General features: G+C 36.2%; 1 protein-coding gene across 11 annotated transcripts in view; it reads right to left on the bottom strand.

Moving 5' to 3' along the window:
- Positions 1-27,010, bottom strand: part of gstcd (glutathione S-transferase, C-terminal domain containing) — a 158,396-nt gene that overhangs the window by 11,465 nt on the left and 119,921 nt on the right. For all 11 annotated transcript variants that reach the window (XR_015475610.1, XR_015475612.1, XR_015475614.1 and 8 more), the window contains 4 exons: positions 21,224-21,339; positions 20,924-20,968; positions 18,666-18,794; positions 2,543-2,676 (listed from right to left, as the gene is read on the bottom strand). Coding sequence is in view for 6 of the 11 variants with exons in the window: in XM_087235346.1 (XP_087091472.1) it covers positions 2,543-2,676; positions 18,666-18,794; positions 20,924-20,968; positions 21,224-21,339 (424 nt within the window). In the remaining 5 variants the exon portion in view is untranslated. The remainder of the gene's footprint in view (positions 1-2,542; positions 2,677-18,665; positions 18,795-20,923; positions 20,969-21,223; positions 21,340-27,010) is intronic.

Below are 27,010 nucleotides of genomic sequence, written 5' to 3'. Positions count from 1 at the left end.
TGTGTTTATAATGTATTTGAGAATACTTGTGGTGCTTTTGAGTTGGGATAGAGGTTGGGTTATGGACAGGTTTGGTGGCATGGGTAGGTTTAAGGGTGGGTTAAGGTGTAAGGGATGGTCAACAGTGTATTTACAAATGTAATTACATACATGTATTTAATCAAGCATAAGTACACAGTAAGTACATGTATTTACTGAAGTTAATGGGGACAGGGTTTTAGCATTGATTAAAATATCTTCTTTTGTTCTCAACAGAAGAAAGAAACTCATAAAGCTTTGTAACCACTTGAGGGTGAGTAAATACTGAGCACATTTTCATTTCAGGGTGAACTACCCCTTTAACGTTTATTTTTAACTAACAAATTTAATCAATAGAGCAAGAAAATCATCTAGAATAGACCTTCCCTCATCAGAAAAGTGATCGAAAGTGAATAATAGACTCATTTGAAAGCAAGGCGTAAAAAGTAACATGTCTCCTTCATCCACTTGTGACCCAATCAAGCAAAACGCAATCTAACACCAGGTGTGAACAGACTTTCTGTATGTGGTAGGTAATGTTTGCTACATTAACCGTCTGTCATCGGGTCGTCCTACTGTTGAACAGCAATGCTGACAAATCACACGATGGCAAAACTGTGAACACAACCATGGAAAAATAATTTCCTGCGCTCGCTGCTCCTGCCACCCTGATGCTCACAGCCTACGGCAAAATTCCTGCCTGAGATTAAATGAAGGTTTATGGCAGATCTGGAGAGCGATAGCATGCGATTGGAAGGAAAAACTAATGACGGTTAGAAAGAAACGCTCTTCAAAACACGCACATTCGCTCTCTTTCTCAGCTTATTTTTGCACGGTCCTGCCAACATTTATTTTGGGCCTGATGAGGCTCAGCTGTGATTGTTGATACTCTGAGAACGTTCATGTGAAGAGACAGACAGAAATAGACGCGATAATGAATGTTTATTGTAGTTATCTATTACGGTTAGCTATTTCTGACCACGTTCATAATAAACTGGGTCATTGTAGTTAACTGCAATCAAATTTAAATTGCGTAAAACTTGGAAACAGAATACAGTGGAAAGCACACAAATTGAAGTGACATTTAAAGGCTTAACTAGGTTAATTGGGTTAACTAGGCAGGTTAGGGTAATTAGGCAAGTTATTGTATAATGATGGTTTGTTCTGTAGACTATCGAAAACAAATATAGCGTAAAGGGGCTAATGATATTGACCTTAAAATGGTTTTTAAAAATTAAAAACTGCTTTTATTCTATCTGAAATAAACCAAAAAAGACTTTCTCCAGAAGAAAAAACATTATCAGACATACTGTGAAAATGTCCTTGCTCTGTTATGCTCATTTGGGAAATACTTTTAAAAGAAAAACTTTAAAGGGGGGCTAATGATTCTGATTGCAACTGTACAATTATTTTAATCACTTTCAGCAGTGTTTCATGAAAATTCAAAGGGTTTTCTTTAAAATAATACTAAATGTTTGCATTCACACCTTTGCATGTGGATTTGGGAAGTTTTTGAATTTGGGTAGGCGAAATCCAGGCAGAAACCCCAAAATAGCACTTCACTTTCAGAGGTTAAAACAAATTTACTTTCTTTAAGTAAAGTAACTAATAGTTTTTTAGTTGTTTAGCTTTTTAGTTTGTTACATTATTCATTAACATGGGATGATTTAATTGTTTTCAAATAAAATTTACAAAAGGTAAAACTAATATTAGTAATAAATACATAAAAATAATGATAAGAAATTAGTAAATCCGGCTTATGCTTCAAAGCGACAACACTCATCACTTAATAACAATAATTAGTTTAGATAAATACAGTTAGTCTAAATTATTAGCGCCCTTTATATTTGCTCTATAATTTCTGTTTAACGGAGAAAGAAAATTTTCAACACATTTCTAATCATAATAGATTTAATAACTCATTTCTAAAAACTGATTTATTTTATCTATGACATGATGAGCGCACATAATATTTTACCTTAATTTAGTAGTATTCAGCTTCAAGTGTCGTTTAAAGGCTAAACTAGGTTAATTAGGTTAACTAGGCAGAATAGGATAATTAGGCAAGTCATTGTATAACGATGGTTTGTTCTGTAGACTATTGAAAATATATTGCTTAAGGGGGCTAATAATTTTGACCTTAAAAGGGTTTAAAAAATTAAAAGCTGCTTCTATTCTGCGCGAAATAAAACAAACAAGACTGTCTCCAGAAGAAAAAATATTAGAGGAAATACTGTGAAAATTGCTGTTAAACATCATTTGTTAAATATTTGATAAAGAAAACAAATTCACAAGAGGGCGAATAATTCGTTCATCAACTCTATAGTGACAAGCCTAAAAGAAACATGCAACAACTGTATCTCAATTAAAACACCTCTGCTCATAATCATTCAATCGTCTTTTTAGTGTATGCAGAGCTTAGCATTTATTACTGCGAATAATTACAGATCTACACCATCGCTGTATACTTTGGGATTAGGGGAACAAATGAAAAGAGAGTGAGAAAGAGAAACCTGCTTTTCACCTCTTGGGGAAGTTGAACTTGAGTGTGTTTTGAATGAACCCGTAGCAGCAAGGACTGATCACAAACCCAGCCCGCGCCTGAAGACAGCGATCCAAAACCATGTCTGTCGCCACTCCACACGCATGCAGAGCAACCTGAAACACACAAACACGCTGGTTAAAGACCTGAGCTGACAAATACAAGTGAGTAACAAACAATACCAGCCTTACGAGATAAAGACACCACTGTAAATCATTGGGGATTTTGCACTTTAGGCCACCGGTTAAACAGCAACTATCTGAAAGAAGTCTTTGCTCATCAAGGCTGCATTCATTTAATTTAAAATACAGTAAAAATTGTTACATTTAGAAATTTTACAATTTGTTTTCCTAAATAAATTGAAATAGATGTTAAATTTCAGAATAATCACTCTGCAGTGTAATGTTAAGGAGTGTTTAAAGAGCCCCTATTATAGGTTTTTGAAAATGAGCTTCTATGCAGGGTTAAACAGCACTTAGTGACTGAAAACATCCAGCTGAGGTTTAAATCTGAAAGTACACCATGTTTAAAACTATTGATTCTTTAACGAAACCATCAACTCAGCGTCAAATAAATGAATGGAGTTGGGTTCGGATCTTTTGCCTGAACGCATCGACGTCAATATGGTACATAACCAAATATGTAGTGCCAGTTCTGGTAAAAACGTGAACGTGCCTTTCCCTTCAGACACTAGTGGAGCGCTGGGGATCACAAAAGACGCATAAGTACGGCCAGACGGAATCTGCTGACGTTTTTTACTATTTCTGCAGAGAATTTTGGTAAAAATATGCGGATTTCTGCGGAATTATTTTGAGAGTATCCAGCGGAGTATCATAACTAAAACCTTAATATATGAAATAAAAAGTAATAAATTACTGAATAAAAACTGAATAAATTCAGATATACACAATTACTCAAGTAAATAAACAGAATTAATAATGGGCTAAAAATCTGCATAAATCTGCGGAATTCTGAGGAAAATCTGCGGAATTCTGCGCTCGCAGATTCCGTGTGGGCCTACGCATAAGTAAATAAATAATAAGATAAACAGAACAAACAAACAAACAAACAAAAAAAGAAAATAAAAAAGGGTACAAAGGCCATTTCACAATACACAAACAGTCGGACACAACATAATACAATATCATCCAAAAAGCATAAGAGAAAAAAATGAATTAAATATAAAAAAAATAATTAATTTACAGAGAAATGTGTAGGCTCCACAACTCTACATATGCCAACAAATGTTCATTTCTGTGTGAAAATCTGTTTAGAAGATTACATTACCAGTTCAAACTTCCCGTTTGACCAAGTTGGTTGGTGTACACATACTGTACAGCGGGAAAATTAAGTCTTGAACACGCCCCCATTTTTATCAGAAAACACATTTTAAAGGTGCTGTTGACTTGAAATTTTCCCCAGATGTTAATAACAGCCAAAGAAATCCATATATGCAAAGAGAACAAAACTTTTTAAGTTTACAAATGAAGTAATGCGTAATAAAATGAAACGACGCAAGGAAAAAGTATTAAACACATGAAGAAAGGGAGGCGTAGAAAGGCAGTGAATGCCCAGACAGCAGCTGAAATCTCTGGGTAGTTAGTCAATCCTCTGCCCTTCATCATTGTAAAGTATTATTAGCTGCTTCAGTTCAACATCTACATTAGCAGGATGATGAAGATGAAACCAACTCTCAAATGCTTTCAGAGAAAGAAAATCAAGCTGTGGAATGGCCCAGCCAATCACCTGACACGAATCCAATAGAGAATACAAAATAAAGCTCAGATTTGATAGACGAGACCCACAGAACCGTCAAGATTTGTACACTCTGTTGAATTCTGTAGAAAAACTCACACCTGAGCAATGCGCTTAACTTCATTCTCCATATAAGAGGCTTCTTTAAGCTGCCATCGTTAAAAAGACGTTTATATAAAGTATTAAATACATTTCAGTAGTTAAGTCTTTCTCCTAGTTTCACTTCATTATTAAGCAGAAGCTATTTATCAGTTTTGCTTTGCTTTGTTTTATTTTTATGTTTGTATTGTTTGGGTTTTTACCAAGATCTGGTTCAATTCCATGTCACCAGCTCCTTTAGAAATATTATTATTATAAAAAAACGTGTTGAATACTTATTTCCCCGCATAACACAATTCTAACTGCATCTATATAATGGTGTCTACTGTATATTAGACCATTTTTTAGAGCTCAGGGTAGCATAAATCAGCACACGACGGCTCAAACATTGATCAAACTCTTCCCGCCGTTCTTGACCACATCTCCAAGGTGCTCTCTTGTAACTAGCAGTGCTGGCATTGATCTGTTAGTGGCTCAGACCCGCTGGTGACACTGCATGACAGCAGACGTCTCTCTGCCTATTAGCAGGAAAAAGAAGATCGAACAGCTTGACGGAGGGGTAAAGGAAATCTTTAGATGTCCTTACAGAAGATCAAGCGCTCGGCTTTTGCTGGAGTCTTAACCGGACCAGCGCTCGTATCCGCCACTGTTAGGGGTGAGAAACTGGAACAAATAATGCAAACTGTTGTGTCTCAGCGAGCGACCGAAATCCACGGATTAACACCCCTCAAATCCCCCCATAAGAGGTTTTCCAGGGGAAACATGGCCAAATCTCCAAGGATTCAGTTGCTATAGAGGGGGAAATATGTCTGTGAACTCTGTGGGAAAATTCGAAGCTTTAAGCCGAGAGGAAATACATGTTGAAGTCAAAATTATAAGCCAAAATAAAAATATTTCCCAAATGATGTTTAACAGAGCAAGGAATTCTTCACAGTATGTCTGATAATATGTTATCTTCTGGAGAAAGTCTTTATTTGTTTTATTTAATCTAGAATAAAAGCAGCTTTTAATTTTTTAAAATCCATTTTTAGGCCAAAATTATTAGCTTTAGTAACCAATTTTTTTTTTTTCTCCGACTGTCTACAACAAACCACTGTGAGGGATGTAACAATTCATCGTGAGCCGGTTGATAATCGATTCAAGAATGTGACTATTCAAACTGGTAGACATGTTGAACGAATCGCCATAAAAGTTTTGAACAGAGGGGGCGCTGTGTTTACAGATGCAAACTCACCTTACCTGCCCATCAGCGGCAAGCAAGTGGTGGGGCGGCATAGTAAAATGTCAGCGGTCAATGCACCAGACAAAAACTAAACAGTGTGTAATTACTGCGAAAAGAGGTTAACTTACACTAACAGAACAACGAATATGATGCAAATAAACCGTCAACACAGTGAAAAACTACTGTCACAGCTGTCTATACACAAAAAAAAAAACTATTGATAAGCCAAACCACGCAGAGCAGATGATTTGCAGCTCTGCTTGCTCCGACGAGTGCTACAGAGATCACAAGGTGCATCAGTGTTCATTCATGCATTTATTTTCTTTTCGGCTAAGTTTATTAATCCCTTTATTAATCCGGGGTCGCCACGGCAGAATGAACCGCCAACTTATCCAGTAAGTTTTTAAGCAGCGTTTGCCCTTCCAGCCATAACCCATCTCTGGGAAACATCCACACACACTCATACAATTACAGGCAGTTTAGCCTACCCAATTCACCTGTACCGCATGTCTTTGAACTGTGGGGGAAACCGGAGCAAGAAACCCACGAGAACCCAGGGAGAACATGCAAACTCCCCACAGAAACACCAACTGACCCAGCCGAGGCTCGAATCAGCGACCTTCTTGCTGTGAGCTTTATAGGTGCACTTTTTAATTAAACAAAACTTTTCTTTAAATAAACATTACATTTAAAAGATAATTATTATCATGTATCTAAAATATGCACAGTAATCTGTCCTGGATAAAAGTCCCAGATCACCAGTTAACTACACATAAACGGGGAGTAAATCTCCCATTAAAAATGCAAATCAGTTATTTTATATATATATATATATATATATATATATATATATATATATATATATATATATATATATATATATATATATATATATAAAAGGGTGCAGTATTTGAGAAAAAAATGTAAGCGCTCTTATTCACCTAAAGTTCTCTCAAAAAAAAATTTGTTAAAAAAATCTCAATAAAATTGTAAATCGTGAGATTAGTATCAGGAATTGTATCGCATCGTGGGTCAGATAAATCGTTACATCCCTAACCACTGTTATATAATAATTTAATTATCCTAATTAATCTATAGCTAAGCCTTTAAATGTCACTTAAGCTGAATACTAGTGTCTTGAAAAATATCTAGTCAAATATTATGTACTGTCATCATGGCAAAGATCAAATATATCAGTTATTAGAAATTAGTTATTAAAACTATTGTTAGGAAAAGTGTTGAAAATAATCTTCCCATTAAACAGAAAACATACTGGGGGGCTATTAATTCAGGAGGGCTAATTATTCTGACATTTGCTATCAACTGTATATTAGGGAAAAAAAGCAATATTGGCAAATCATCCGGTGTGAATTCTAATTAACTTCTGGAGACGCTAATTAGAGCGAAATGGTTCATAATGCCTTTTTAACAGGATCTGGAAAAAAGCCACTCTCAAAAAACCCTGAGCAGGTGTTTGAGTATTGGAGGGCCACTCTTTAAACTAATCAGACTGCATTAACGCCGGGTTTGGGCTCTTTGAAGTAGACTGCCGTCTCATAATGGAGGCGTCCATTCACGTCGGAGGCCAACAACAGAACGCCGCATCAACACATGAAGCAAAATCGACCGTGAAGACTTGAGGCTTTGAGCGTGTCAGAAGGTGCGTTTCAAAAAGTTTGGCAATGATGCAATGAAATGACAGGACTGCAGATGGTGTTTTCTCAGGACGATTTCTGAAGATGTTTTTAGAAAGTGACCATGTACTGATGAAATTCTCATGGAGTTCTGACTGTGATGGATGAGAGACTTTGAAGGGTAAATCAATGCACAACTACTGTACAAAGAATGAGAATAAAAGCCTTTTCTCAGATGAAATGAAAAATACAGCAAATCAAGAGTCACTTTGATAGCAAAACAAAATAAAAGCATTGTAGTAGTTCAGAAGATTTAGAATAAGCACAAGTAAAAACACTTTCGACTTTTTGTTTAGCTTTACAGTAATGGAGTGGAAAACTACAAAATGTGTTTTTTATCTGCTCCTTACATACGTAACAATCGCTTTCATTGTTACAGAAAACAAAATCAATTCACAAAAAAGTAAAAAAACAAAAAAAAAAAAAACAAAAAACAACAAGAAACTAAACAAAATAAAAGCAGAAACTTTAATTTAAAAAAACGTATCCAAAATGTATCCAAACACAAATCAAAACAAAAAAATTAACTAAAACAAAGCAAAAAAAAAAAAAAAAAGCAAAACAAAAACAAAGCAAAAGTAGAAATTAAAACAAAACAAAAACTAAACAAAAGATTCATGATAGAACAAAAATAAAGCAGCACAATGAAAGCCAAACAAGAAACTCAACACCTAGCTATTTAAATACACATACCTAAAAAGAAATGTAATTAAATAAATTCCCACCAAATGAAATAACATTTAAATATTCTTCAAAATATCTTCTTAGATCAGGGGTGTCCAAACTTAGTCCTGGAGGGCCGGTGTCCTGCTGAGTTTAGCTACAAGTCGCTTCAACACGGCTGCCAAGAAATTTCTGATATATCTAGGAGGCTTTATTTGCTGGTTCAAGTGTGTTTGATGAGGGTTGGAGCTAAACTCTCCAGGACACCGACCCTTCAGGAACGAGTTTGAACATCCCTGTCTAAGATATAATAGATATAATAGCTTTTTATTGTTCTGTATTTTGAAGAAAGTTGAAAACCTGTAACCACAGACATCCATAGTAGGGAAAACAAACATAATGAAAATCAGTGGTTACAGGATTTCAACATTCTTCAAAATACCTTCAGGCTGACAAAAAAATGTTAAACAAAAATTAAACTGGTTTGGAACAAGTGGAGGATGAATAATGATGGCAAAATGTCATGTTTTGTGTGAGCTATCCCTTTAACACGATGACATCACTCTTGGCCATGGTAGCAAATAGTCCACTATCAATTCTTCACAAATGCAGAGGTATAAAACATATCCATAGTAGGAAAGCAAATACTATGAAAGTCAATGGTTACAAGTTTCAACATTCTTCAAAATATCTTCTTTTACATTCGACAAAACAAAAATCCACCTGGTTTAAGTATTTTATTGACTTGTATCCTGAAGAATGTTGTACACCTGTAACCATTGACATCCAAAGTAGGAAAACAAATACTATTAAAAAAATCAATGGCTACAGGTTTCCAACATTCTTCAGAATATTTTTTCTTGTGTTTGACAAAACAAAAACAAAAATGAACCTGGTTTTGAACAAGAGGAGGATGAGTAAATGATGGTCAAATGTAATTTTTGGTGTGAACTATCCCTTTAACATAATGACATCACTCTTGGCAATGGTAGCAAATAGTCCAGTATCAATTCTTTACAAATTTAAAGTCCAAAAGCACATCCATAGCAGGAAAACAAATACTATGAAAGTTAATGGTTACAGGTTTTCAACATTCTTCAAAATACCTTCTTTCATGTTTAACAAGACAAAAATCAACTTGATTTTGAACAAGTGGTGGATGAGTAAATGATAGCCAAAGGTCATTTTTTGGTTTAACTATGCCTTTAACACGATGACATCACTCTTGGCAATCACAGCATAGCATGCAAGTAGTTCAGTATCAATTCTTCGCAAATGCAAAGAGGTATAAAAGCACATCACAGTCATTCCGAGTCCTCCACTGGAATGTCGGATCCTGTGTCTCCAGAACGAATTTACAGTCATAATGAGACAAAGCTGGTGGGCCGCTTCCCAAGAGAGCAGATGGATGTTGTTCGGCATGGGAAAAGAAGCAGTGTTACAAAGCTCCAGTTTGTTTTTCCTTTGCTAGCAAATAAAGAGAAATCCGCGTCAGTTTTGTGTGGTCTCTCTCTCTCTCTCGCAGTGAAGGATCGAACAAATGAAGTTCTCTCAAAACCCATGACATTGACAAAGAGCTTAACGTCAGCCTCCAAGCTTGTTGTTCTTGTGTAAATTATTCAGCGGACGGGGAAAATAATAAAGCGTGCTGCAAAAGCATATTTCTTATTAGGTTTTCCTTTGCTTTTTTTTTTGCTGATGAGGTTTCTTTTTCTTCTCCTCGACGGGACTTTTTCTGTCTTTATAATTAAGTAGTTGGCCTGGGGTGTGAAAAGCACAACTTCACAACTACCACGCGAGTTCATTATTCACAGCCACCGAACACAGCAGCTTGCTTGTTTTGGCATCATTCAACAGGTACAACAAATCAAGTTTGAGCAAACAGCACGTAACTTCCTGTTCACATCATTACCCGCGTTCAGTCATTTCTTTCCTGGTGTATAGCTGCAAGCCTTATCACGGACTGTTTTAAAAACTGGAATAGCTATTTTCACATTTGTAATCCTTTGGGAAACAGTATGCATCCGTTTTACGCACAGTTCTGGCTGGCTGTGCTGCTTTAGCAAGCAAAGCTTTTAATCATTTAGGCTAATGAAAAAAGCACAGATGATAATAATAGCAAAGAAGCTCGAGCTCGAATCCAATGCTTTAAAGACCTGTGTGTGCACACAAAGCACAGCAATGAGCCTTAAATTATCAATACACTCGAAGGAGAAAACAATATGTACAGAAACAGAAGCAAAAAAAAAAGAAAAAAGTACTTTAGATCTGCATGAAAGCAAAAAATACAAGGTTTATTTTGCTAGCTCACGTTGTTATTAAGGTAAACAGATAACCCATGGCCATTTAATCCACTTGAAGTGTTTGCTTTGGTAATATTATATTACCATCTGAGCATTCTGCCTTTGGAGAGGCAGCTCTTCTGTTGATGTCAGTTTAAGAGCTTTCGTAGCAACTGCATATTAATATTCGTAATTTCGTAACTACTCCCCTTTTACCATTAGTTCACCATAAGGAAAGCAATGATGGCCAAAAGAAAGCTCCGCCCCCTACTCAATATTCCAGTTGAAAGTACATCTACAAGCTGAATTACAAGTCTCAGCAACTTCTGGTTCATATGGGTTCGTATTCCCTTTGTTATGCATTGTCATTTGCAGGAGCAATCTACAGCAGGGGTGCTCAATTTTTTTGTATGAAGGGCCAAAAACCAAACATCATTGACAGCCGTGGGCTAAAGATTAAAATGGTCTCATTTTATATATTTTCCCCATATACATATTAAGATTTAAATTAAAAAAAAAAATGCATTATTAAAGTTTTACTGCTGGCTGAATTGAACATGCCAAAGTAAATGTGAATATATTTTACTTGTAAATACATACATATTTTCCCCCTCTTTGTTGTAGTTTTACAAAAAAGAAAAAATATTGAGAAGAACAATTGCCAGTAAAGTCACTAAAGTTACCCAATCTGCCTTCTGTTGTCTTACACTATCTGCTCAACTTTTGGTTTAGCAACAATTGATTGGGACATAATTATTATTAATATGCTGTAATATTTTCATAGCAATTTAAACTACTCCTTTAATGTGAACAACAAGAAACAGAAAGGAGCTTTGATTGTTTACACTAGGGAAGTGCATCAATTAGTCATCAATTACATCAGGCTCCCACTTTTTAATTGTGCTTAAATGTTAAAGGGCAGCTATGGTGAAAAATCCACTTTTCAAGCTGTTTGGACAGACATGTGTGTAGGTATAGTGTATTGACCTTTTTGTAAAACGCGGAAGTGCGCCTGTTTTCGCGATTGTCTTAGAACTTCCGTTTCAGTCGCCTATGGGAGAAATGACAAGGAATAATAAACGGCAAAAAACGGTCAAACTACTTGCTCTACAAACAAATGTTTGCATGACTATACAGACCAAGTAGAATAATATAACAAGGAAATATCAGTTTACAACATTAAACAGCGAAACGAGCAGTTTTTAATGTCTAAAAATGAATGGAAGTGAATGAGACCGGAAGTCTTGTGCCAAAAAAATTCAAATGTCAGCGCCCGCTCGTCTGCGGAGAATAAGGTGAAAAGACCGTCATATTGGGGTGAAATAAACACAGCCAGTCCTTTTTTTCAATTTAACAACATAAAAACGGTGGACCAATTGGAGTGGTTTTGAGACAGACCGTAACTTGATGTAGGAGTGTGGTCCCCCTGCCCACCAAATTGATTGACAGCAGCGCGCATTAACATGTCCCGGTAGTCACGCGTATAATCATGTCAACAAAACAAGACGTGCGGAAAGCAACCGGGAATAAAGTGTCTGTTCAGTTTGCTAGGATCATCAATCATCATCAAATTTGATCAAGAGTGAGTTTTACAAGTTTAAAATGTTTTAAAACGTGTTTAATGAATTACAGCGATTCACTTCAGCTGTACTTCATCAGCACAGCCGCGTGTCAGAACAATAACAAAAGAAGACGCTTCGATCCGGCTTGTGGACGTTAAATCAGGTTTATTTTGTACATTAACATAACAGATATGCATACAGCAGTGGACATTAACCTCTATCCTGTCACATTTGCGGGCAAAAAGAGTGCAAAGCTAAATGTGCGCACTGTGTGTGTGTGTGTGTGTGTGTGTGTGTGTGTGTGTGTGTGTGTGTGTGTGTGTGTGTATGAACTTTGTAACGACATTGTGTGTGACTCATCGTTGCAACTTCACAACAAATACTCATTGGTAAAGTTCTTACTGTAGTATTTCTCACAAACGCTATGTGAGATCTGCTTCCTTTAAGTCTGTCTGTTGTCTGAAACAGACGAGGGAGGAGATTAAGGCATGTAGAAACAGACAAGCCTTAAAGGTGCAGTACAACAAAACCGCCACCTGATGCAAAAAGGTATAGGATAGAGACTTATAAAAGGTATAATAAAAAATCTGACGGGTGTTTTGAGCTGAAACTTTATAGACACATTCTGGAGACACAAAAGACTCATATTAAATCTGAAAAAAGGGGTAACCTAGGTGCCCTTTAATCAGCCTTTTTATGAATTATCAGTCAGTGATATGGTGCCCCGCCAATTTGAGTTTAACACCCCTAGCTAAGATGTACGTTTTTTTGCTGATAACTTGGGTAAAAATGAAAATAAAATCGGATTAACATGGAATAAACAGTTTCTCAAACACAAACACACACGCACACACAGACCTAGGCTTTTTAGATAATCCTAGGATGGTAATCTTCATACATGTTTTTGTAAATGGTTTGATGTAAATCTCTGGTTTCCCATGACTGTTCCTGTTGCCCCAAAAAAAAAAAAAAAAAATCCTGCATAGCGGGAGCAGTGAAGGTTTGATGTGTGTGTGTGTGTCCTCCGCAGATAAACCTGTGTGTAAAGCTGAATCCTGCAGCCGAAGCTCTCAGAGGATCCCTGAGGCCAGAGGCTGCAGACCTGAACATCTCATTACTGACAGGTACTGCTGCAACAACACACTTCCTCATTTATTTCACAAACTGTGTCACCCGAAAGATGATGCAGCAGAAAAAAACTAAGACAATTGTTTTGTTTTCCATAAACAAGTCATATAATAGGATTGTCTTCAGATATGTTTTTCTTGCCACAATGGAAACCCACAGCAAGATTTTGCAATATTTCAACTCACAACGAGCCACTCTGCCAGTGTTGTATGCTAAATAAACAACTCAACATTTACAAACAATAAAAAGTAAATATATTTCAGTCTTATAACTGTACGTTCACACAGAAACAGCGAGAGCATAAAAGTAGACGGAAGTGATTCATTTTCAATGAGAGCCGGCGGCGATAAACGGCAAGGATCAGCGCGGCGCGTCTTCGCCGGTGTGGGCATCGAGAAGAGTTGAAATCAAGTTAACTTTATGGTAATGAGCTATGATACGGGTCGGCGACAAGCAATCAAAATGAAGAAGTCCACCGCTTGCGAGCAGTGCAGAGAACACAGACCTGTGAACTTTGGTTCTGACCACAGTTGTTTCCAAGGGTTCAATTATTGCGGTCGCCGGATTTCCAATTATTTACGATGTTTTCTTACAGGAAAATAAATGTTAAAAAGTTACTGGCGAGTTACTGATGTGCATTAATGTTATAGATTAGTTTTTTTTTTTCTTTAAAACATCGGGAATCACACGCGACAGTACAAAACAGTATTGGTGCTTCAGGATATTTCAGACATATGGAAACATTGGATAATAGGGATGTAACGGTATTGTAAATACCGTCATACCGCAATATTAATTTTTTTAGATATTACCGTAGTCGCATGACTCGGTAAAACTATAGGTCTTCTGAGAAAATTTGCTCAGGCGAATGAAGCGAACGAGCGGAAACTACAATTCCCATTAGCCCATGCGTGGCCATCATCCTTTGCGGTCTGTTGTCACTACAGATCCAGTAATGCGGAAATGGAGTGTGCTTCTAGTAGCGGGGATGAGAAAGAGCTGGAGATGATCGAAACCTAAAGCGGGTGTTGTCGCCGCGCGCGTACTGAATAGCGGTGTTGTCGCGCGCGTACTGTAAAGCAGAGAGGGGGGTTGAGCGCGCATACTCAAGAGCGCTGTTGTCGCACGCCTACTGAAAGGTGGGACGGAGCGTGTGTCGCGTCGCGGGGGCACTTTTGATCATTTTGGAAGGGAACTTTCTATCCAAGACTAAAAAGGGCATGTGCACTGCACAGGTTGAGCCCTATGTGTGCACGTGCCTGCAAGTTGGGGAATACGAGTAATAACAGTCTTGGGGACTGCAGAAACACAGCACACTGTTCAGATTGATGCAGATGTTGACTTGTACCGCAAAGAGACCTCTATCTCACTCATGGCTTGTCCTCTCAAGTGGGGGAAAGACAATGCACAACGTTACCCACTGCTGTCAACCTGGGCCAAGTCATATCTCTCTATCCCAGAAACCTCAGTCCCAAATGAGAGGGGTTTTTTCTGTTGCAGAGGACATTGTAAATACCCAGAGATACCAGCTTTTACCAGATTATAGTTATAAGATAATTTTCCTTAAAGCCCATCACTATCTAAGTGAGTGAGTGATTAAATGTTGAATGTGGTGAGTTTTCAACAATACTAAATTGAAACTTTATTTTTTTACATGGTTTAATATTTTTTTGTTATTAAAATTGAAGTTCCTGTTTCAAAGCTTACAGATAGATGACTAATTTGTATGTCATTGACACTTTTGGCACTTTTTTGGAGTATTTTCATAAGTTTTGTTTTTCCTGTAAATGATTCAATAAATACCGTACCGTGACATTCATACCGAGGTATACCGTTACATCCCTATTGGATAATTAAGTGGAGCAAAGCCACACCACACGCAACTTGATCTTCCATTGTTAAATGAATTTGATAAGAAGTGTGCTAAATTTTCCCGCTAGAAAGCATGTTTTTTGCAGGAATGTAAATGATATGCTGCAACAGCCCCTTTAAATACAAGATCAATGTAGTGAAATTTGACGCTCTCGCCGCCGGAGCTGAAGGCAGACAGCGTTGTCGCCAGGGCAGCCAGAGTGACCTTTGACGCACTCGCTGCCTTCGGTGTAAACGCACAGTAAGACCTTAAAGCAAGGGTGGCCAACCCATGTTCCTGGAGAGCCACTTTCCTGCAGATTTCAGTTGCTACCCATATCAAACACACCTGCCTGTAATTATCACATGGTGTTCAGGTCCTAATTAATCGGTTCAGGTGTGTTTGATATGGGTTGCAACTGAAATCTGCAGGAAGGTACTCTCCAGCATCATAAATGCAATGTTTAGTGGCTCAATGTATTACAGCATTGTTTTTAAAAGACTAAACACTTTACTGATTTGGTATACAATCGAGCAAATGTGGTCAGAACACAAACAAGTCGCAAATAATGAAGTATTAAGCATTTATCCCAAACAAAAGGCCTGTCTCATTTATCCCCCAGTCGGTGTAATGAAGCACAAACAAAATGGCAACAGTTGGCCACGCCTACTCGTAGCTTCCTTTGCACTCTTCAGAAACCTTCGGTTGACGTCACAGATACTACGTCCATATCTTTTACAGTCTATGCTAATAACTAATCTGCTTGTGGTTATGTTGTCTGGCCAAACAGATAATAAGAGAAAACCAAATAAAGTGTGTGTGAATAATTATCATATGGAGATGACAGTATTGTTTTAGAGTTAGTGCCGGACGTCTCATTTGGAAATAAATGTAGTGGTAATGCTTGGGTAAGTCGGACAGCATCTTGTCAAAGAGCCAATTTCATCACTCAAAACACGGTAATGAGAATCCCACTCGCTTTTGAAAGGAAATAAAAAGGACAAATGCATAATTAATATGGACGGCAGGGAGAATTAAACAAGCTGCAGCTAGAGAGTGCCAGGATACATCCGTTTAAAAAAGACAATGCAATGCAAATGCAGAGAGACCTATACCTTCTGGCAAAGAACAAAGAAAGATAAAGGTTGCTTATGAGAAATTACTGAAACTGCTCATTGCAAGAACAAACGCTGTAAGCAAAAACAATTAACGATGAAAGGATACAGTGGTGTCCGAATGCCTGGGACTACATGAAAATAAGGGTTTAAAAAGGGATGAGCAAATATAATGAACAATTTAGAAAAAATATATAAATAAATAAACAAATAAGGGCGGCTCAGTGGTTAGCACTGTCGCCTCACAGCAAGAAGGTCACTAGTTTGAGCCTCGGCTGGATCAGTTTGCATGTTCTCCCCCATGTTCTCGTGGGTTTCCTGCGGGTGCTCCGGTTTCCCCCACAGTCCAAAGGCATGCACCAAAGGTGAATTGAATTTGAACTGGTTTGGCCGTAGTGTATGAGTCTGTGTGTGTGTGTAAAAAAGTGTGTATAGTGGTTTTGCCAGTACTGTGTTGCAGCACTGTTAATAATAATAATAATAATAATTTTTATTTATATAGCGCCTTTCCAGAGCTCAAGGACACTTTACAAGGAATGCAACAAAAAGATAAACAAACATACATGAGGTCAAATATAACAAACTGGAATTACACAAACAAGACCTAAGAGACATATGAGCAGAGTGGAGGTGGATCAGATTAAGTGGTCAGTTTGGCAGATCAGATGCAAAGCATTCAGAAAATAAGTGAGTCTTAAGTAAGAATTTGAATTCAGAGATATTATTAGCAGAGCGGAGTGAGCGTGGTAGAGAGTTCCAGAGTTTGGGTGCAATAACACTAAATGATCTACCCCCCATTGAAGAGAGGCGGTACAGAGGGACAGCAAGAAGGCCAGAGTCAGCAGACTGTAAAGAGCGAGTTGGGGTGTCGGGGACAAGCATGTTGCAGAGATAGGAGGGTGCTAGGTTATTTAAGGATCTAAATGCAAGGAGGAGAATTTTGAATTTAACGCGGTATGCAACCGGGAGCCAATGAAGATCATACAAGATTGGGGTTATGTGAGTCGAACGTTTGGTATGAGTGAGTATTCTAGCTGAAGAGTTTTGAATATACTGTAATCTGGAGATGAGGCTGGCAGGCAGGCCAATGAAAAGAGCATTACAGTAGTCGATGCGTGAGGAGACAAATGCATGGATGACAGTCTCAGCATCCTTGCTACTGATGAAGGGACGCAGTTGTGAAATGCGACGTAAGTGAAAGAATGCAGATTTAGTGACAGATTTAATGTGAGACTGAAAAGACAGCGTGGAGTCAAAGATTACACCTAATTTTTTTACAGAAGTAGATGTTTTATTGTGCAAGCCAGCAATCTCACAGGAATAACTGGTGGAAACATTGCTGGTAAGTGCTGGGGTGCCAATAAAAATGATCTCAGTTTTGTCCATGTTAAGTTTTAGGGAATTTGAGGTGAGCCAATCACAACATTTGCGTACATTAGAATGTATCCTGTTTAAGATTTTACTAAAATAACTAAGCATTAAAAAAAATCCACTAAAATATTATTCAGTGTAATAATGCTAAAAGTTTTCATCAGGCATATTAACTACAAGAATTATCTGATGACATTTTAAACAGCTCAGGGTGGAGTCCCAAAATACTCCTTAATTGCCCTTTTATATCTTTTTTTCATTTTCTATTATATAGTTTTTTATATAGTTCTCAATGATTTAAAAGCAATGAAATTGTGTATGATCATTTACTCTTCTGTATGTTTTAATAAGTGCATATTAATAAGAACAAATGTACAGTTTCATTCTTATAATGTTTGGAAAAAAATAAAAAATAAATAAAAATTATTTCACTACGACTATTACTTCTGCTACTGATAATGCTACTAATAATAACATATATTACTATATACATGGCGACACAGTGGCGCAGTAGGTAGAGCTGTCGCCTCACAGCAAGAAGGTCGCTGATTCGAGCCTCGGCTGGGTCAGTTGGCGTTTCTGTGTGGAGTTTGCAAGTTCTCCCCGCGTTTGCATCCTCCGGGTGCTCCAGTTTCCCCCACAGTCTAAAGACATGCGGCACAGGTGAATTGGGTAGGCTAAATTGTCCATAGTGTATGAGTGTGTGTGGATGTTTCCCAGAGATGGGTTGCACACAAATAAATAAATAAAAATAAATATATAAAATAAATAAAAAATAGGTAAATACATAAACAAAAATAAATAAATCAATTTAAATAAAATAAATATATAAATAAAAATAAATACATATATTAATACAACTAATAATATATATAACTAATAATTTTTTTATACATTTAAATAAATAATTAAATAAATAATTATATAAATAAAAATAAATAAATAAATAAAAACAAAAACCCACAAGTCCAAAGACATGCACTAAAGGTGAATTGGGTTAGCTAGATTGTCCATAGTGTATGTGTGTGAATGAGTGTGTGTGGATGTTTCGCAGTGATGCGCTGCAGATGAAAGGGCATCCGCTACGTAAAACATATGCTGGATAAGTTGGCGGTTCACTCCACAGCGGCAACCCCAGAATAATAAAGGGATTAAGCCGAAAAGAAAATGAATGAATATATATAAATTAAATAAAAATAAATAAATATTTAATAACATTTAACATTTAATCTCAAATTTAAGTCATTTTATATTTCAATAAGATTGTTGTTATTGCTTAGACTAAGCACATCTTCGCTGCAAAAACAACAACAACATATTACCTAAAGAAACCTCTAATGTTTACAAACAAATATCACTCACTCCGATGTTGAAGTTTCCAGTGAAATAGTCCAGGTTAGTCTGGATGAAGCCGATGTTTGTCAATGTGAGCTGAGCGCTTCTTTCTCTGGCCCTGATCAGAGACTCCTCTTTATTTTCAACAAGGATAACCTGATCAATGACAAAAAAACAGGACATTTCATCATGCCATGCTGTGTATATCTCTTACAGCTTACTGCTTCATGTCCAAATTGCTCATTGATTAATTTCAGGTGTTCTTCTTTGAAAAGCCATTTCATCAAAAGGAAAGCAAATCTGGAGGGAAAAGGAAGCACATCTTCTGAACGTCTACCTGATACTCCACTGAACCATCAAATGCCCATTACTTTAATACTGAAGACGTACTGAGTTGATTTGCCTGTCTGAGCTGGTGAAAGTAGATTTGAAGAGAGAGATTTGTTCATTCGTTCGTTCCTTTGTTCGTTAATGCTTGAATTGTTCGTTCCTTTGTTTGTTCAGTTGTTCATTCGTTCATTTTTTTGCTCATTTGTTGCTAGTGTTTTTCATTCATTCGTTCATGTATTTGTTCATTTGTTCTTTTGTTATTCATTTGTTCATTTATTTGTTCGCTTGTTTATTCATTTGTTCATTCTGTTCCTTCCTTTGTTCTTTTGTTCGTTCTTTTATTCATTCAATAATTTGTTAATTTTTTCAATTAAATTGTTTGTTCGTTCATTCATTTAGTAGTTCTTTCATTTGTTCGTTCTTTCATTCATTCAATAATTTGTTCGATCTTTCGTTTGATTGTTTGTTCGTTCATTCATTTGGTAGTTTGTTCATTTGTTTGTTCTTTCATTAATTGGTTCCTTTGTTCATTCAATAATTGGTTAATTCTTTCATTGATCGTTTGTTCATTCATTTATTTGTTTGTTCATTCATTTAATAATTAGTTTTTTACGTTTGTTTTTTGCTTTTTTGTTTATTATTGTTCTTTAGTTTGTTCGTTCTTCCATTTATTTGTTCGTTCTTTCTTTCGTTCATTCTTTTGTTTGTTCCTTCATTCGTTTATTGCTTTGAACTTTCATTTGTTCTTTCATTTCTTTATTTTGATTAATTCTTTTGTTCGTTCATTTGTTTGTTTTTTCATTTGTTCAATAATTTGTTCATTCATTCAATAACTAGTTTGTTCTTTCTTTCTTTTTGCTCTTTTGTTCATTCACATATTTGTGATATTGGCAGAACAAACCACAATTACAAGAAAAATACAACAAAGAACAAAAAAGTTTGAACATTTCAAGACAATTTGAATACATTTCAGACTAACACTAGAACCAAATTTTAAAAAATTAGTACAGGTTTGATTGTTCGTTCATTCGTTTGCTCGTTCATTAATTTGTTTGATCATTTATTTGTTATTTGATTCATTCATTCGTTCGTTTGTTTGTTCATTTATTATTTTTTTAAAATAATAACCAGTCAATGATATTTAATGTTAAGATGTTTAATACAAAATATTTTTGGTCTAAACCTAAGCTTTTCTTGACAAACTCAATGAATTAGCAATTAGTAATAAAAAATTACCCTAGATAAACTAATGAAAATCAGATTTTTGAATTGTGGTTCATCATAATCATTAAAGAAAACGACTGAAAGTGTTACACAAAACCAGTCATAACGTGTACATTTTTCACAAAGCATCACATGAAAGCTGAATAAACCAGATTTGCATTGTATGCATATGTATATGGTCTGCAATGATAGGATAATATTATGCCAATTCTTTGTTGTCAAATCTGAGGTCAGAAAAAAAACGAACTACTGAGAAAACTGTTTAAATCCGTCTAAATAAAGCTTGTGCATAGCTAAGTTTTGATATACAGCAGAAAATGTACAAATAATTTTAGAAAAAAAATCATCTTTACTAAACATCCTCATGATTTTTGACATAAAAGAAAAACCTATATCTTCCCCATTCAACATAAGACATAAGTTGTGTGATTAGTAATACATATCATATGCAGTTTTAAATTTTAAGGCCAAAATTGTGTGACAGTTATCACACCTCTGATTAAAACATTGTCTAATTACAGTACAATAAAACAGTTCAGTGCAATAAAAGATGCTTAACAGTCATTTAGTAATGCATGACGGTGGTTCCTCAAGTCTTTGAGAGAAAGAAAGTGTGGCATTTTTCCAGTGTCTACAAATGAGGTCAGCAGCGATGAAGACAGATTTAGTTTCTTTTCTTTGACTGCGTTAACTCAAACCTCGCTACACTTGAACAAATCAGAAAGCCTTACCTGACATTTAGGAAGCATGTAGGCCAAAACAATCCCAACGTGCCCCTGAGAAAACAAACAGAGGGAAAAAAATTTGGAAAAACAGCTCATTGGATCAAAGCGTGCTCACAAAAAAACCCCTGTGAATATTGACCCGCTGCCCGCGAGCAGTAACATCAGGGCTTATATGTATGCACAGAATAACAAGAGCTCGTCCCCAGATTATACGAGGAGAGCAGATGCTTTACTGACACGCATGCCGAGTCTCTGAAGAAAACAGAAAAAGAGTCCAGGGCTTTTCGGAAATGTCATCTGACGTACCCCTCCGCTGCAGAAATCCACCACTGTGTGTCCCGGCTGGGCCTGATTCAACACCATCGCCAGCAGGTTGTCGAGCTGTTGTTGTTTGCGCAGCGCACGGCTGTCTGACATCTTACCTTCAGGGGAAAAGATTTGATGTTAAGGAGGAGACGGGGAAATGTAACACACTGCAACGAGATATGCAGAGTCCAAAAAATTTACTTATATTTATCATCTTATTCACTGGTTGATTGATTAGGTTAAGAATGGCACATTTGCTTGTTTTGCATGCTTTTGATTAATGTTAGTCAAAGATTTGTACAGTGGCAATTTGGAAATCTTTTTATATCACTCCAGAAAAAAACTGAGCACAGTCATGGGGGTTAAATAGATAGGGAAAAAATAATGATAAATAAATAAATAATAAATAAATAAATAAATAATAAGTGTATATGTATATATATATATATATATATATATATATATATATATATATATATATATATATATATATATATATATATATATATTTTTTTTTTTTTATAAAATGTTGTATATTAACAGACAAACTGTCTGAATGCTTATTTTGCAAATGAACATTATCAAGACAGTAAAAAATAATTAAATATATAAAACAAACAAAGAACAATCAGAAAGCTACAGTATATTAATAAATAGACATATTGCAGACTAAAAATAAATTAATACATAAGCTAAGCAAATAGATCAAAATGAAACAAAAATAAATATATGCCCATAAACTGTAAATAAATAATTATTTGCAAAATAATTAAGATAAATAATAAATGCCTAATAATGGTTAAATAAAACAAAAAATAAACAAATAAACAAGTATATATATATATATATATATATATATATATATATATATATATATATATATATATATATATACACATATATATATATATATATATATATATATATATATATATATATATATATATATATAATGTTTAACAGAGCAAGGAAATTTTCACAGTATGTCTGATAATATTTTTTCTTCCGGAGAAAGTCTTTTTGGATTTGATTTCGACTAAAATAAAAGCAGTTTTTCATTTTTTTAAAAACTATTTTAGGGATATTATTAGCCCCTTTAAGCTATATTTTTTTCGTTAGTCTACAGATCAAACCATCATTATACAATAACTTGCCTAATTACCCTAACCTGAATAATTAACCTAGTTAAGCATTTAAATGTCACATTAAGCTGTATAAAAGTGTTTTGAAATAATATCTAGTCAAATATTATTTACTGTCATCATGGCAAGATAAATTTAATAAGTTATTAAAAATGAGTTATTAAAACTATTATGATTAGAAATGTGGAAAAAAAAAAATCTGGTCTTTGTTAAACAGAAATTATAATAATTCAGAGGAGCTACACACACACACACACACACACACACACACACACACACACACACACACACACACACACACACACACACACACACACACACACACACACACACGCACGCACACACACACACACACACACACACACACACACACACACATACATACATACAGTATATATTTTTATATATCACAATAACAGGCTGACAAAAAAAAACAGAGATTCAATAAAGAGTTTTATGCCTGCATAAACAACAGACAGACACTATACTATAACAAAACTATAAAATCAGGAATAAAAAAAGGCTATATGGATTAAAACATCAACTGCTATAAAAATAAACAAATGCCTGAATAAAATGCCTAAATAAACATCTATATCTCTGTAACAACAGCAATAAATGTCAGGTTAAAGTGCTACATAAGATGAATGGACAAAAGCTAAATAACATGGCTCAATCTCATTAAACATCACTACAAACAAGTTCAAAAACAGCTGATAATGCCACATAGAACACCAGAAGAGAAATTAATTCATAAAAGATCAATAACATGGCTCAATCTCATTGAACATCACCACACACAAGAACAAAAACAGCTAAAAATTCTAGATTTAACATCTGAACAATTCACAAAGTGAAAGCGAACAGCCGAGCAGCACTTTCAGTGGTGATTAAATACATCACATTATTTCAGCGGATACACAAGAAATCGAGAACGCTCTCAAAAACACATTTGTACCTCTTCTCTTCTTCTTCTTATTTCTTTTTCCAGCCACTCAAGTCATCTCAAACTTTAATTGGAGTTGAAGGCTGTTTTCACACAGCCACACTCTCTCTGCCATGGGGAATAAATTTGCAGCGTGTTTCCTGTTTTGAATCGAGTGCTCAAGCTGTGTTGAAGAAACACCATCAATGCAATATAAATCACAGACGCGTCTGTCGTGCACTGCTGCGCTCATTTGATGCACGATTCTCTGATGAGGGTCGGAAGAAATACCTGGAGCTGGAGAGGAAACAACAACCCAACTAAAGCGCTGTACAGCTTTGTCTAGCACGTGTCGTTATTAACAGCTTATAATTAATGTCTTAACGAGGAACAAAACAATCAACCTGGCTCAGGTGATGACAAAAAACAAGCATGCAGACGCCAGCAAACAAATCAGCATGTTTTGATGGATTTTCACGCAAAATTTTCATTACATTGAAATATTTTAAACATTACTTTGTATTGGAGTCACAAGAATGACTGAAACCAATGGAATAATCAAGAAATTACGTGGCTAGATCATTAATAAAAGCAAAAAAAAAAGTGTAAATGCTCTGTTTTAAATAATTATTTAGATAATTGGTAACACTTAAATTAAATCTCACTTCATAACTTGTGGTTTACTACCAGCCTATTATTAAAATATTGACAATCTTAGGGTGCTTTCACACTTGGTTCAGTTGCCTGGATCGTACCCAAGTTCGATTGTCCTCCCTTGCACCTTCTCAGTTGGTTTGTGTTCATGCCGTCTTTTTTCCTTCTGAACCCCGGTACGCTTTTCTCATCAAGCTGCTGTTTTGTTTATGGCTGTTGCTAAGTGACGGTCACGAAAGCAAGCGCCGAAATGGAAAGGCGTCCGCTAGGGGTGTAACGATACACTCAGCTCACGATACGATGTGTATCACGATATAATGTTCACGATTCGATATGTATCACGATATTTGGAATAAAAATTAATAATTAAACTGAAATGCAAATTTTACCAAGTAAACTATTTTTTATGTATTTCTTTTGTTTCAACTTGTAAAACTGAACCTTCTTTAAGAAAATAAATTAAACAGGCCTGTCTCTGGACAAAAAAACAATTTAAAAACTTCTTAAAAATATTATTGAAATGACAGAGACAAAATTAAGGAACAATTTAAGTAAAGGTGCAAAAAAAATAAGCTTTCTATTCAACTGAATTTAACAGTAAGAGCTTAAGGCTTTGCTTGGTCACTTGCGTTTTTTGTGTGTGCAAAAAAAAATCCACATTTCCAGGTGTTTAATTCATATTTAATTAAATTCATTTAGAGATATCTCTAATTACAATTGTGACTAGTCAAAACTCATTTAGAGATATCTGCAAATATTTTTCAATGGAAGTCAATGGAGGAATATGACTAGTCATAATATATTTGCAGATATCTCCAATCTGATTTCGTACTAGTACAATTGTAATTGCAGATATCTCTAATTTTCATTCTGACTAGTTGAATTATAATTATGACTAGTCAAAATATAATTAGAGATATCTCAAAATATATTTATGGATAGTCAGAACAAAGGTTTAAATGCTAAAACGGCTTGCCATACGCGCGCGTCTATCATCCTCCCTCTGTAGTAACAGCTCACGGTCAGCTCACATCATGTGTGATTTTGCGGCGGGAACATTATATGAAGACAGAATGATATTTTAGGGTGAATTGTACCTTATAAATACAGTATGTGACTCTTTCAACACCATTAGGAGGTATCCCTGTAGCTGTGCAAAGTATGTAAATCACTGTGAAGACTTTAAAACTTAGGATGTTTGACCCAGTATGCGTGTCAAAAAGCGGACGAGTCTAAAGCAATGATTGTACAACCGAAATGTTGCCAGACGTCTGATTTTGAGAGGATGGGCCATCCTCTATTTCAGCTCCACTCATCTTGGTCTGTTACATTACTGCTGCTGCAATCTGAACTCACGTGCGACAGCAGGTGGAATGTAGCTCACGTGCAAAGTGCTCAACTAATAAGAGAAAACGGACGTCATATCGTAATCAAATCGTCATAACGCCACGATGCATATTGTGACATTTTTGCATCGCAATAAATCGTACAACGATAAATCGTTACACCCCTAGCGTCCGCACATTGTGGTCATTCTGCTTTAACTGAAGCTTTTGGTTTTGGGGATACAGAAAGCGACTCGCATCCATCCGCCGCAAAAATATTATAAACATTCAGAACATCACACAGTGTCTGCAGAAGCTGTTTTTCGAGGAGACAAGCAGACATCACTGTGTATTGCTGTGTTTGCCCTGGCTTAGTCCCGCGCGGGTCACCAAGATACAAAACGTGACACAGACACACACAAACGAACGTAATGAAAACAATAGTTTGTTGTACAGTTGGCGGTTCACTTCCGTTATTTGGTACGATTGCATTCCCATCAGAAGTGTACCGTACCAGATTTCGCATGAACTGTACCCCAGACCACCTCTTTCAGGCGGACTAAGGTATGGTTCACGAGTGCGCATCCGAGTTCAGAAGACAAGTTCACACTAGCTAAACGTACCGTACTATGATGTCAAATGAGCCCGGGTGCGGACCAAAAGTCCTAGTATGAAAGCACCCTTATTCCACATCCCTAATCATTTCCAATACCTAAAACTCACTACTAATTATTAATAAGCAGCAAATTATGAGTTTATTGAGCTAAACTATTAAGGCTGATTCATACTTCTGTGTTACGTTGCTTAGCCCTTGGCGTGGCTGACTAACACGCACCTCTCAAAAAATGTGCCCACTCATCGCAACGACGCAGCACAAGCTCTGTGATTGGTCGGCCTGGTAGCAGTGAGGTGTGGGCGGTGCTGAGAGCTGCAAGCCCGATGGAGCGAGTGTTTACAAGTGTCAAGTCCCGACAAAACACCAGCGATGAAACTTGATATAGAGAAATAAAAACAAAAACCTCCTGCCAGCTAGCGGCAGTGTCATTGCAGAGGAACACAAATACAGAAGTATAAATGCACGACTACGTGCAAGGCATGTGCCGGTGGTCACGTCGATCACTCGATGCAGAAGTATGAATAAGCCTTTAGTTAATGGTGTCCTAATAGTGAGAATTGCACCCTAAAATAAGGAGTGACAACATAATTATAAACACAATAATCGACAACAGGGCCACTGAATAGTTATAACTATATAATAAGAGGAATAACACGCATCTGTGGTGGTGATGAATTATTTAAAATAATAATTAAACAGCAAAAAGTTATTTATTCTCCTTATATAATGATGACGACCAACACCTAAAGCCATTATTCAGACATTGTATTTAAGACATTTGACAAGTTTTGCCTTGTTATGATTTTTTGTAGGCATAGTGCAGGCATGTCCAAACTCAGTCCTGGACGGCCAGTGTCCGCATGGTGTTTGCATGTTCTTCCAGTGTTGGTGTGAGTTTCCTCCGGGTGCTCCGGTTTCCCCAACAGTCCAAAGGCATGCGCTATAGACGAATTGAGTAAGCTAAATTAGCCGAAGTGTATGTGTGTGAATGCAATGGTGTATGAGTGTTTCCCAGAGTTTGTTTGCAGCTGGAAGGGCATCCGCTGCGGAAAACCGATGCTGGTTCATTCCGCTGTGTCAACCAACCCCTGATCAATAAACGGACTAAGCCGAAAAGAATATGAA

Source organism: Danio rerio, chromosome 1 (assembly GCF_052040795.2).
Source record: "Danio rerio strain M-AB ecotype USA chromosome 1, GRCz13ab, whole genome shotgun sequence".
Classification (NCBI taxonomy): domain Eukaryota; kingdom Metazoa; phylum Chordata; class Actinopteri; order Cypriniformes; family Danionidae; genus Danio; species Danio rerio.
The sequence above is the reverse complement of the archived record's forward strand: the minus strand, read 5'-3'. Positions and strand labels throughout refer to the sequence as shown.